Raw genomic sequence first — 12,345 nt, 5'->3', positions numbered from 1 at the left:
GGTGAGGCCTAATGTTCGAAGGTTGTGCTTCACCACCTCATCCCAGGTCTTACTAGAGTGTGGCACTTTTTCACACAGCTATCCTCATCCATTCTCACCACATGACCAATAATAATGATAATAATAATAATGAAAAGAGAAATGAGAGAGAAAGTCACTAAAGTACAAATGGAGAATTAGAAAGGTGCTCAAAACTAAATTAAATGGAAGGAACATCATAAAAGCCACAAAAGCATGGACAATGCCAGTATTGAGATACTCTGTCCTCTTTCTGAAATGGACAAAGATCAAGCTGCAGAACTTATACTGTTGGAACTGTGATACAGGGTCTGAAAAATTATACTGCGCAGAGTAGAGAAAGAATACTTTTGGTAGCCAGAGATGCCTCAAGTGTCTTATTACACTGCTGGTGGCATGCAAATTATGAAAATGGTGGGGTTGTTTTTCAGAGTTGATTATGGTGGGTGGATGAAGTATGGAACACAATAGTATTCAAAGGAATAAAATGAAACATCCCAAAAGGAGAACAAATAATGTTAATCCTGGCTGGATTTGAACCCAGAATGTGAAACTAACTTTAAAAAAAAACAGAAATCAAAACAGAACACTTAAAAGAAAAACTATATAATGAAAATACAAGTGATGAGCACAAAACAAAGAAAATAATAAAACCAAGTCAATAAAAATCAAACTTGAATGCAAACAAAAATAGATATACATGGGAATATTAGGAAGGTTTTAGAACAGAAAATTTCAAAGACAGAAGTCCCGAACATCTCAATATTGGATGCCCTGGAGTCCCAAACATCTCAATATTTAAGAATTAAAAACAATTTAGATCAATGGAAGTACATCCTAAAGGCTAAAACTACAGGAAAGTATAGCAATAATACAAAGTGCAATCCAGGCCATCACAGGCTTAATGAAGATGGACGTGAATATCAATATCACCAGGTCAAATGAATAATAAATAATGTGGCAACTCTAGTTACAAATGAAAGTAGGTACTAACTCAGATTTTCTCATACAGGAATTGCAAATCCCAAGCAAGCAACATTGAAAAGAAGTGTATAGGAAAATAAGAGGAAAGGATCTCTGAACCACTAATGAAATCAATAATGAAACAACACAACACATCTGAAAAAGGAAATGAGAGGCAAATAGTATATAGATATAATATATCAAAAGAAGTATCAGAAATCAAAGAAGGCCTAAAACAAAGATCTTAACTAAATTGTGTTGTCAGTATGAAAAACGACAACAGTTGTTTGAATAATACAAACCCAGTTGACTCCAACTCAAAATGATTTTATCAAAACATTGAAGAACAAATTACAAATGAATGAAGCATCAACAGCAAGAGAAGTGGAAAAAATCTGCGGTGGAATATGGAAATTAAAGGAATCACAAAGGACAAGATTGTTTAAGACAATGAACAAAGTACTTGTAAAACAGAAGGACATATCAACAGAAGAAGTAGCCTTGATGCTACAATAAGTAAACAACCGGATGGTACCAAAGCATAAGATCTCAAACTTTTGGTTAAGATATTTAGCAAGGATGCATAGGGTGCTTGAAAAATGTTTAACAGAACTGGATATAACACTAGACTGGCTCACACAAGAATAAAACTACCTAACCCAAGGCTAAAGAAACAGCAAACACTATAAAGCTATGGACCAGTAAGATGCCTTTCTACAACTTATAGACTTTGAATAATATTGCAAATGATAAACAACTGGAAAAAACAACCCAATTCCAGAAGAGGTGTGGCAATAGCTTACGTTGTTGTAAAGAGCAAATTACTGATTAATAAAACCAAAACCAAAGACTGTAGGAGAATGAGGAGCTGAGTACCAGAGAAGGCTTTTGAGTTTCCCTACAGGTGGATTCTAGAAACATTAGCCATGGGTAAGGTAGCACTAATGATAAACATCAACCTTGTCATGAGCAAATGGCTAACAATTCTGCAGATAGAGACATAAGAAGGAATTCCTATTCTATATAGTGCTAACATTTTTAGCCAAATATTAAACTTGTCTTTATATGTCTGTAAAGTTTGTCTTAAACTGTTAATTCCTTATTAGACTACCAGAACAGGGATTTATGAAAATTATCCATAATCTAAGAATCAAAAGTCCGTCAGAACTGACCAGCCAGTTGGTCCTTGTAGATATCCAGCATTTCTCTGAGAATGTTGTCATGGTTTCAGTATTGACCAAGTGACCCACCATATAAGTAAAAAGGAACTACAAAATGTTGGAGTGTACTGAAAATAGGATTAAGGGCAAAATGTATTGCAACATGAAAAACAAATTATAATATAATATAAAACAACAGTACCTACAATAGGGTAAGAACCTCCACCTACAAAAGATCAGGGAACATAAAGCCCATGACCCCAGCTCATGCTCTGGGCAGTTCTTCTCTCGATTGCAATTTCTTGGCAGAATTGAAGAACTGGTCCTCTTGCATCCCCAGATAATCAAATTTTCTAGAGGATAGTAGCTTCCTTCTTACTCTCACTCTCTATTTCAAGTGGAACAACAAAAATAATAATGCATTCATACCTGGCAATCAAGTTATTTGTAGAAGAGAGTTCAATTTCAATGGTTGTGGTACTGTCAATATCCTTCTCAATACATGGTGTTGAATTTTTGCCAGAGACTTTGCAGGCTTGATAAAATGGATGTGGCTTCACTTTACCCGTGTCAGTTCCAACAAAAACCTGAAGAATGGCAGATTGGACTGGACCGACAAGCTGAAAAATTAATCAGATAGCAACAGATAAAAAGTATTAAAAAGAACAGCAAAAACAAAAAATACAGAAGTACAATATCATTATTGTTGTTTGTTCTTGTGCCATTGTGGCCAACTCTGATCAGATCTACAGCATGGTGTAACTCTTCAAAATGGCTGGGCTGGGTGCAACGCATGGATCTTGTACTGTGAATATGCTATGCCTAAGAAACAGTCTTCACCAAGGAAGACTGCTTCTTAGCTATGAGAGATATAAAATACATTTCTCTACTAGGAGAAATAGCAGTAGCCACAAAGTGGATGTGAGACTTATTCACTTCCAGTAACAGAGAGAAGCTGCCATTTTGTTCACACCTTCCATTTCTGATGAGCACAGTTGTTAGATAACCATCTAGATACCTAATAATAACTGGTATGAAACTGATTGGTAAGATTGGCTATAATGGATTTATAATACTGTATACTTTGATTAATATACCCACTCTGTTGATAAATATAAAAGTGGCTATTATTTCTGACTTATGGATTCTTAGACAATCATATACAGATATGTATCTGATGATATATAACATTAAGCACCTCTACATATAAATACGAAGCACTGCCATATTCATGCTGCAAGCAATTGCTGTACTTTATACACATACTAGAAACTATTCTAGTTACAACGTTATCTCTAATGGCAAAGAAAGTAAGTAGACTACATCATGCAATGTGTTAGCAAAACTGGGGCAGAGCACAGTGATAAGTAATATAGTATTAACTATGGTTACCTGAACAACTGGGTGGCCTTGCTGTGATCGATCCTTCACTGCTCCACGGCTACCCTCAGTCATGTATCTAGCTCGGTGCTGCTCTTCTGGCTGTTCAAGAATAAGCAATTCAAAGCCATGTGATTTAGGTGGAAACTGTGTGCTCAAACTGTGTTCTTTGGACTTGCGCTGGGGTCGTGACCCTGCATTAACTTTCGGAGACGTCTCATGTTTAAGGACTGATGGTACTGAAGAAACCCTACAAGATAATGGAGAGAAATAAAATACATACATATATTTATATATATATATACATCTTTCTCTGTATTTCTATATATATATATATATATATATACATATATATATATATATATAAACATTTATGTATACAAACAGGTAAAAGAGCACTACATACATGAACTGAAATATGCATTTATTGGAAAATAGCCAGGGAATTCATTTCATTGCTACTAAGTTATACAGGTACAAGTGTGTTATAAGCTGCAATCCTTCAGATGATATTCAGGAATTTTACAAAACATGGCCTGAAAGATTGCAGCCACATACCTCACCTGTGTGCCTGAGTGAAACTCCAAGTAATGATAGAATGAATTCATTGACTGTTTTCATATACATATACATGGAAAGAATTCCAACTATATAATATTTCCTACTATATAATCAATAATTATTTTGATTTAATCACAATAACTGAAATTTCTAATTAAGGTAACAACTATGAGGTGTGTTAATAGATTAAAATGAATTAATTTAAAAGATAAAGTATACACACACACATATATACATTGCACAAATACACCAATTGATTTGTTTGTTCATTACCAGACACTTAGGCATGTTTTTTTTTTTTTTAAAGAAAATATAGTTGACTAAATATGCATCAGTAAATCACTGCTATATATAATTACTGATTTCGAAATGATGAAGGACACATTCAATCTGTGCAAGATTTGAACCAAGCAAATTTTTATCTTAACATGCTGTTCCCCTCAGGAGCCAACCTATTATGATTAATTGGTACTTAATTTAATGTAATGACTCTTGAAGAGTAGAAAGACAAAAGTTAACATTTATAGGATTTGAACTGAAAATACAGATAGAGATAACTAAAAGATGTACAGGATATTATACAGTTTTAATCCACAAAATTTCACTCAAAAAGCTTTTTTAAACTAAGGCTATGGGAGGTGATATTTTCTGAAGTATCAAGCAGTGAAATTGAACCTGAAACCACATAGCTGTGAAGCAAAATTCTTAAACACACAACTATACTTGTACCAGTACATTCCAAGTGATTGAACTCTAGCTATAACAACCAATATTATTAGCCAGAGAGTCTACATGCATGAATTCACATCTACAGTGAGTTAACTTGAAAATTCCAAGCAATAATGTAGCCTTCATTCAATTAAAGTAATTCTCAGTCTGATGTTTAGCTAAATTGAGCACCCCCTCATTGAATAATTATTACATCACAATATCAGCTAGCTAAGAAACATATGTAGTCTGCATTTTACCTATTCTACTCCCACGATTTGAATTTTTATTCATATTTGCAGCAGTTCTAGTTGCTAACTGTGAGCTGTAAAGAAAGTCTCAGTTTATCGAATTCCCTCATAACTTTGATATGAGAAAAAGTGCATAATATTTGATGTCAATAAATTGTTATTGCTCTTTATCATATGCTATCCACTTTTTGTTCTCTAAACCTACCACAGACTGCTTAAAGCTTACAAACGACCTACACTTGGATCCCTGGATCTTACCCTTGTTATATAAGACAGAGAGTATGAGATCCTTTCACCGTAGTGAAAAATACATTAGTGACTTCAAATCTTGATCCCTTTCATAGCATAGTTTCGAAATAATCAGGGTGTGCGAAAATGAGTTTGCATTTATGCCTTTCTGAAGTGCATGAAGCATGTAGGGGGACTGAAATGAATTACAACTGGAAATTAAAGCTGAATTGCAAACTTGGCTCCTTGGAGGAGTACTAATGATTGCAAAGGATATCAACATCTAAATGATATTTATTTTATCTTCCCCAAAGAACAGGACAACCTCTGTAGGATTTGAATTCAGGACAATGGGGGTATAGCTAAGTTGTCCATCATCAGCAATATTTTGTAGCCCGAACGGAAATCATAATAATGATATCTGACATAGACATGAGGTAAGAACTGTTGGAGTAGAGTAAAGCCAACTATATATCTACCCTAGTTCTCCATTGTTATTAATCTTATGACTTTTGACCCTAAAAGGGTCATAACATTTGTTAAAGAGATACTGAACTAAAAAAAGATAAAAAATAAAATAATCTTTTAAAACCTGAAATCTAAAACAATCACCACACACTCTCACAGAAAAAAATTCTCAGATTAACATTTATAAGAGTAAATTGTGCCACTAAAAGTCACTTCTTCCCATTTGTCAGTCTGAAAAGAAGTGATAACAATCATATTTTTAAAAGGAAAAATAGAACCATGACCCTTAAAAGAGAGATGGAGAGTTAGAAAACCTGGGTGAGGTTACTGTTGCTGATGTCTAGCTTAAACTGTTGCAGGTATGTTAGCCAATGGAAGAGAGCATAGGTGACAAGAAAACTTCCAAAAGGATATAGTACTATGAAGAAATAGTTGAAAAAGTGAATGGAGAAGGGATCTGGATAGTTGGGAGAAATGAAACGCAGATGTAAAACAGTTATTAGTTAAGGAGTGTTGGAAAGTATGATTTGGGTATCTTCAGATGAGTTCATAAAGAAAGAGATGAGAAATACTTTTTGAAACTAATCTTGATTTTATTGTTTCATGATAGAGAGTTCAGTCATCTGAACAGACTAAGAGAATGGGACTAATGAATAATGTCATCTAAAATCTTCCATCTATTATTACAGTGTTGAGGAGACTGGTATTTAGAATTATAATCATATTGAAGATAGTATAGACAGAAAGTTGGGCAATGGACCAAAAGAATACAATTCCAAATACAAGCAGCCAAAATGGGGTTCTTCTGAAAGATCTCAGGAATAATGTTACTCAACAAGATGCATAGTTTAGAGATAAGGTAGTCCCTCCAGGTCAAGCTGTTACTTCTCAGCATTAAGAGATCTCAGTTTCAATACTATGGACTCAGGAAAGACAGATTTTTTAAGCCAGACCAGTAAATACCAGTTAGGCACTGAGGTCTTTGAAACTGACTAACCTCATCACTTAAATTTCAAGTCTTGTGCTCATAGTAGAAAGAATTATTATTATTATTATCATTATTATTATTATTATTATTATTATTATTATTATTATTATTAAGGTGGCGAGCTGGCAGAATTGTTAGCACACCAGACAAAATGCTTAGGGATATTTTGTCTATCTTTACGTTATGAGTTCAAATCCCACCCAAGTCGATTTTGTCTTTCATCCTTTCGGGACTGATGAAATGAGTACCAGTTGAGCACTGTGGTCAATGTAATCGACTTAGTCCCTCCCCACAAACTTCAGGCCTTGTGCCTATACTAGAAAGGATTATTATTATTATTATTATTATTATTATTATTATTATTATTAAGGTGACAAGCTGGTAGAATTGTTAGCACAACAGACAAGATGTTTAGCAGTATATCTTTCGGTTCTTTCCATTTTGAGTTCAAATGCCAATGAGGTTTACTTCGCTTTTCATCCTTTTGGGGTTGATAAAAAATGTAGCAGTTGAGTACTGGGGTCCATGTAATTGACAAATCCTAACAATGCTAGTCTAGTACCAAAATTCAAATGTGACAAGCTAGCAAAACCATTAGCGTGTTGGACAAAATGCTTAGCAACAGGCATTTCTTCTGAATCTTATACATTCTTAGTTCAAATCCTGTCAAAACCAACTTTGCCTCTCATCTTTTCCACATTCAATAAAATAAGAGAACATTTAAGTAGTGAGGTTGATGTAATTGGCTAATCCCACAATCCCCAAATTTGAAACCATTATTATCATTATTATTATTATTATTATTATTATTATTATTATTACTACTGAGCTGGCAAAATCATTAGCAAGGCAGCGAACTGGCAGAACTGTTAGTATGCTGGGTAAAATGCTTAGCAGCATTTCATCCGTCTTTATGATCCCAATTCAAATTCTGCTAAGGTCAACTTTGCCTTTCGTCCTTTCGGGGTTGATAAATTAAGTAGAAGTGAAACATTGGGGTTGATGTAATCGACTGCCCCACTCACCCAAATTTCAGACCTTGTGCCTATCATAGAAAGGCTTATTATTATTATTATTATTTTTAACTCAGGTTTTGCTGGAACTCCTGGAGTCTTGCATGTGTAGCGGGCTTGCTGCCTGTAGCCTACAATACCATGCTATCTGTTCTTTTCAGCTATCTAATACTTTCCTGATTAGTCTGGCTGTGCCAAGGAGACAAACCTTTTGTAACAGTTCTACTGGGCACTCTATTCTGGTTTTCTTTATATTCCTTGATGCCTTCTGATATTATCCCAAAGTATTATTATTATTATTATTATTATTATTATTATTATTATTATTATTATTATTATTATCATCATCATCATCATTATTAAGGCAGTAAGCTGATTGAATCATAAGTGCATCCGACAAAATGCTTAGTGGCTTTTCTTCTAGCCCTTTAAGCTCTGAATTCAAATTCTACCAAGGCTGACTTTGTTTTTCATCCTTTCAGGGTCAATAAAATAAAGTACTAGTCAAGTACAAGGGGTGATGGAATTAACTACCTACTCCCAAATTACTGGCCTTGTGTCATAATTTGAAACCATTACCACCACCACCACCACTACTACTACCTCAAGACAAGTTCACAGGATAAAGTACGAACATCAACAATATACGTATTTATAAATTATCATTGGTTGGTGGGTTGGCAGAATCATTGGAGAGTTGGAGAAAATGCCTTTCAGTATTTAGTTACAGCTCTTTATGGTCTGAGTTCAAATCTCTTTGAGGTTGACTGTGTCTTTCATCACTCACTAAAATAAGTACCAGTCAAGTACTGAGGTAGAATGAAATTGACTGTTCCTTCATCCCAAAATTTCTAGCTTTGTGCCTTGGTAAGAAATCATTATTATTATTAATGTTAATTTAACAATTCAATGAATATATTTCTAAGACAATGCCATATTCCCATAGAATGTGTGTGTGTCTCTCTCTCTCTCTCTCTCTCTCTCTCTCTCTCTCTCTCTCTCTCCTCCTGTAATCAAATATTAAGCTGTAAATGATGATAAAGTTAGTAAGATTTTCAGGGTAATACAGAGAATAGAGGTAAAAAAAAACATTAACAAGAATATAGAGATTAATAAAAAATAAAAATAATAGCCTTTTTCTTTTATTAATAATCTTTAATTACAATAGAAATAATAATTCTTCATAGAGTTAAATCTTTTTCTAAATTATAAATCAGTGTGTGTGCATGCATTGATATAAGCATGTACATGAATAGATGGCTCTCTGCACTCTTTCTGTTTTTTTCTTCTGTATTCTGTCCCATTTTAGTTTACACACATGCTTATTTATTATTTATTATGTAAATGTTTCCTTCTTAGAAAACAAAATCTTAACTTGTTAACAAATTAATTAGTTGGCATACAATAAAAACATTAGTTCTATAGTTAATTAACTGAACAACATGGAAGAGGATGCATCTTCACTCTGATGCAGTTATATAGGGAACAAACATAAAGCCTGGTCAGCTAAGTGGCATCCACACATTGCTGTCCCAAGGCTAGAACAGGATAAGTATAAAGTGTTTCTGACTGCAATCTGGTACTCATTGTTGGGAGATAAGTGAACTGATATAATGGACAAATAAAGGATTCTGCTCAGTAACACATCAGCAGTGACTCAAACTTATGTACCAGGAGCAAATAGTCTAATACTGTAGCCTCTTGCCTGTCTTTTCAATACATTAATATATAAGGTTTCTAAAGCATACTGAAACTTCACAAAATAATTACATAGCCTGATCATACCATACTTTGGTTTTAACCAATTCCTGCGTGACTCCATTTATTTTATTCTTCAGTACTACTGTTTGCTTACATACATATTTATTATATATTTCAATATATATATTATATTGGGGGAAAAGAATCTGACATTCCCTGGAAGCATCAATGCTGCTCAGCACAACTGGTGAGAAAGATATTGTCATCACCAACTGATAGCTAATGAAAAGAATGTTCTGCAGTGTAAACCTCAGTGTGTGCATATGTATGTGTGTGTGTGTGTGTGTGTGTGTGTGTGTGTGTGTGTGTGTGTGTGTGTTGTGTGTGTGTTGTGTGTGTGTGTGTGTGTGTGTGTGTGTATCCCAACTCATAAACAAATAATTTTTGGGAAAAATATATAAATAAAAGATAAGTAAAAAAGACATATATAGAACAGAAAAATTCTTTGAAGTTTGGTAATATTTCCTAAATGAAGAATTTGTGACTCTAGATCATATTGTCAATAATATAAGTTGCATGTGGTATGCTTGTGAGTAATGCAAAATTGTCACCAATAATTATCACTTATATGAATTTCCTTTTTAATAATTAGATAATTGAAATTCAATAAGCATTGATTTTCCAAGCATTTGTGGGGTCTTCTTCAAACCTGGTGTGAGAATAATTTAATTAAAATAACTACTGGAATTATATAATTACATTGATGTTGGAATCAAAGACATAAAAGCTGTTTACTGTTGGAAGATTAATAACTGATAAGCATAAAAGAAAGCAACAAAAAGGCACTGTTTGCTCTACTCAGTGCAAATGTATGCATGGAGTGCATATATATATGTATACATTCATAACAGCTCCTTATAATTGTACTGAAAGATCTGGCTCATGTGAAACATGACATAGTCTAGAGACACAACTGCAAATGAATATATGGTGTATATACAACAAGAAAGGCTTGTCTTTTTGAAGTACTTTTGTATGGAAATCAAACTTGATGTTTTCACCTCTCAGTACTAATAATAAAAATTAACTTATCGAAAATTCTTAGAAACCATCAAATCTAACATGGTTATAGAACATTACAAATATATATATATATATATAAATATATATATTATATTTTATGTAGTCTTTGGTTGTAGCTGGTCTGGTTTCTGGCCAGCAGGTCTGATAAGTCGCCTATATTGCTAAAAGCAAAAATAGACATGAAACCAATGGTAACTTTCTGACTGGCCATAACCAATTACTACATCAAATATTACTGCTCAAAAATACTTTTTTGAGTGTACCTTTTTACGAACTTATGAACAACTGACCAATTATATATATACATAAATAAATATGTATGTATGCAAATATTTTGAATAATATAATAACAACAACAATAATAATGATGATAGTGGTGAAAATATTAATAAGATTTTTTTTTAAATTAGTTTTATCACTGTTTGGTATTTTGTCATCTTTTTCTTGTTTCTTGGTAATTCCATTAGAGTCTATCTAACTGCTGTGGATTGGATACACAGAAGGTTATTATTAAAAAGTTTCCAAAGAAAGATTGTGTAAATATTCTTTTATTCCTTAATAGATACAACATGGAATTGATTGATAACAAACAACGTAAATTGAGGAAGAAAGGTCTTATGCTGGTAAAGACCTGTAAAATCATTATCTTCTCAGATGAATTCTCAAATGATGTCAACTATTCATTACAATGCTTGAAATCTTAATTTTATTATCTGGGCTATTCACAAAAGTTGTTAAAATTTATATCATTGCCTGTTAAAACCACAGCTTACATCTTTATGAAGAATGGCAAAATAACTCATTGATAAATTGTATATTTTGCATGCAGCAAGCATGAATCCTTGAATCAGGGAAATCAGAACAACAGCAAAATGGTTGCAAAAAGAAAGAAGAGTTTCTCATGACAGGAGAATACTAGTGCATTGAATTAGTTACATTACTTTCAGAGGGCTACATTTGAATGAAATCAAATAATTGATGTAAGCGTAATGTCCCTGTTTGATTTTCTGTTTCTGAAGTAGAAATTCAAAACAACCAGCAGGGATGTGATGAACTTCAGAAAAAAATAGTCTTAACAATAAAATATAATTGTCAAATATTTTTTTTAATCAAGGCTTTTCATATTAAATCACTATATAAAAATAGATTATTCAGTTTAATAAAATAGTTTTATCACAAGAGATATAAATCTTGTAGTTTATCATTGTACTGCTACAAATTCAAGTTTTTGTTAAATAAAAATTAATGACTGATGAGTTCACATTTGGATGACTGAGAGAAATAGTTGAATTAAAGAATTAAACTCCATAGACAAGTTTAACATCTTCCAAACTCAAGTATGGTTTTCTCTGCTAAAAAATATTTCAATTGACTAACTGCACCATCCATGTGTCACCCAGCATTGATATGAAGAGTCAAGTTCAATATTTAAATAGATAATATCTGATGTTGTTCTTAAAAGAGCCCAGTGTAACAAGCCAAGTGTAGGTAAGGTAGAAATACAAACCAGCTTATAGTTCCCATGTAGATAAGATGTATTGGTTGCCAAGTAATAACAAACATACAGGCCATAGAGCTGGCACTAGTGAACAGATAGATGTGCTACAGATTGCTACTGTTATAACTGTTGATATTAACACAGCCAAGCAAGTCGTTACAACTGATGTTAAAACTTTAGGTAGGGTATCTAACCATAAAATACTGCAGTGCACATTGACTAAACCTCAAAGCTACAGGATGTGCATGTGTGGGCATGAGTGTGTGTGTCCAGAGTATATATATGTACGCACATATACATATATATATTATATATATATATATAT

The 12,345-nt window shown here is 33.2% G+C and overlaps 1 protein-coding gene across 3 annotated transcripts in view; it reads right to left on the bottom strand.

Moving 5' to 3' along the window:
- LOC106876878 (nuclear factor of activated T-cells 5) overlaps positions 1–12,345 on the bottom strand; it is a 231,414-nt gene that overhangs the window by 57,433 nt on the left and 161,636 nt on the right. For all 3 annotated transcript variants that reach the window (XM_014925617.2, XM_052968923.1, XM_052968922.1), the window contains exons 7-8: positions 3,534–3,771; positions 2,571–2,761 (exon numbers count right to left, since the gene is read on the bottom strand). In XM_014925617.2, the coding sequence (XP_014781103.2) occupies positions 2,571–2,761; positions 3,534–3,771 (429 nt within the window). The remainder of the gene's footprint in view (positions 1–2,570; positions 2,762–3,533; positions 3,772–12,345) is intronic.

Source organism: Octopus bimaculoides, chromosome 6, assembly GCF_001194135.2.
Source record: "Octopus bimaculoides isolate UCB-OBI-ISO-001 chromosome 6, ASM119413v2, whole genome shotgun sequence".
NCBI lineage: Eukaryota > Metazoa > Mollusca > Cephalopoda > Octopoda > Octopodidae > Octopus > Octopus bimaculoides.
The sequence above is the reverse complement of the archived record's forward strand: the minus strand, read 5'-3'. Positions and strand labels throughout refer to the sequence as shown.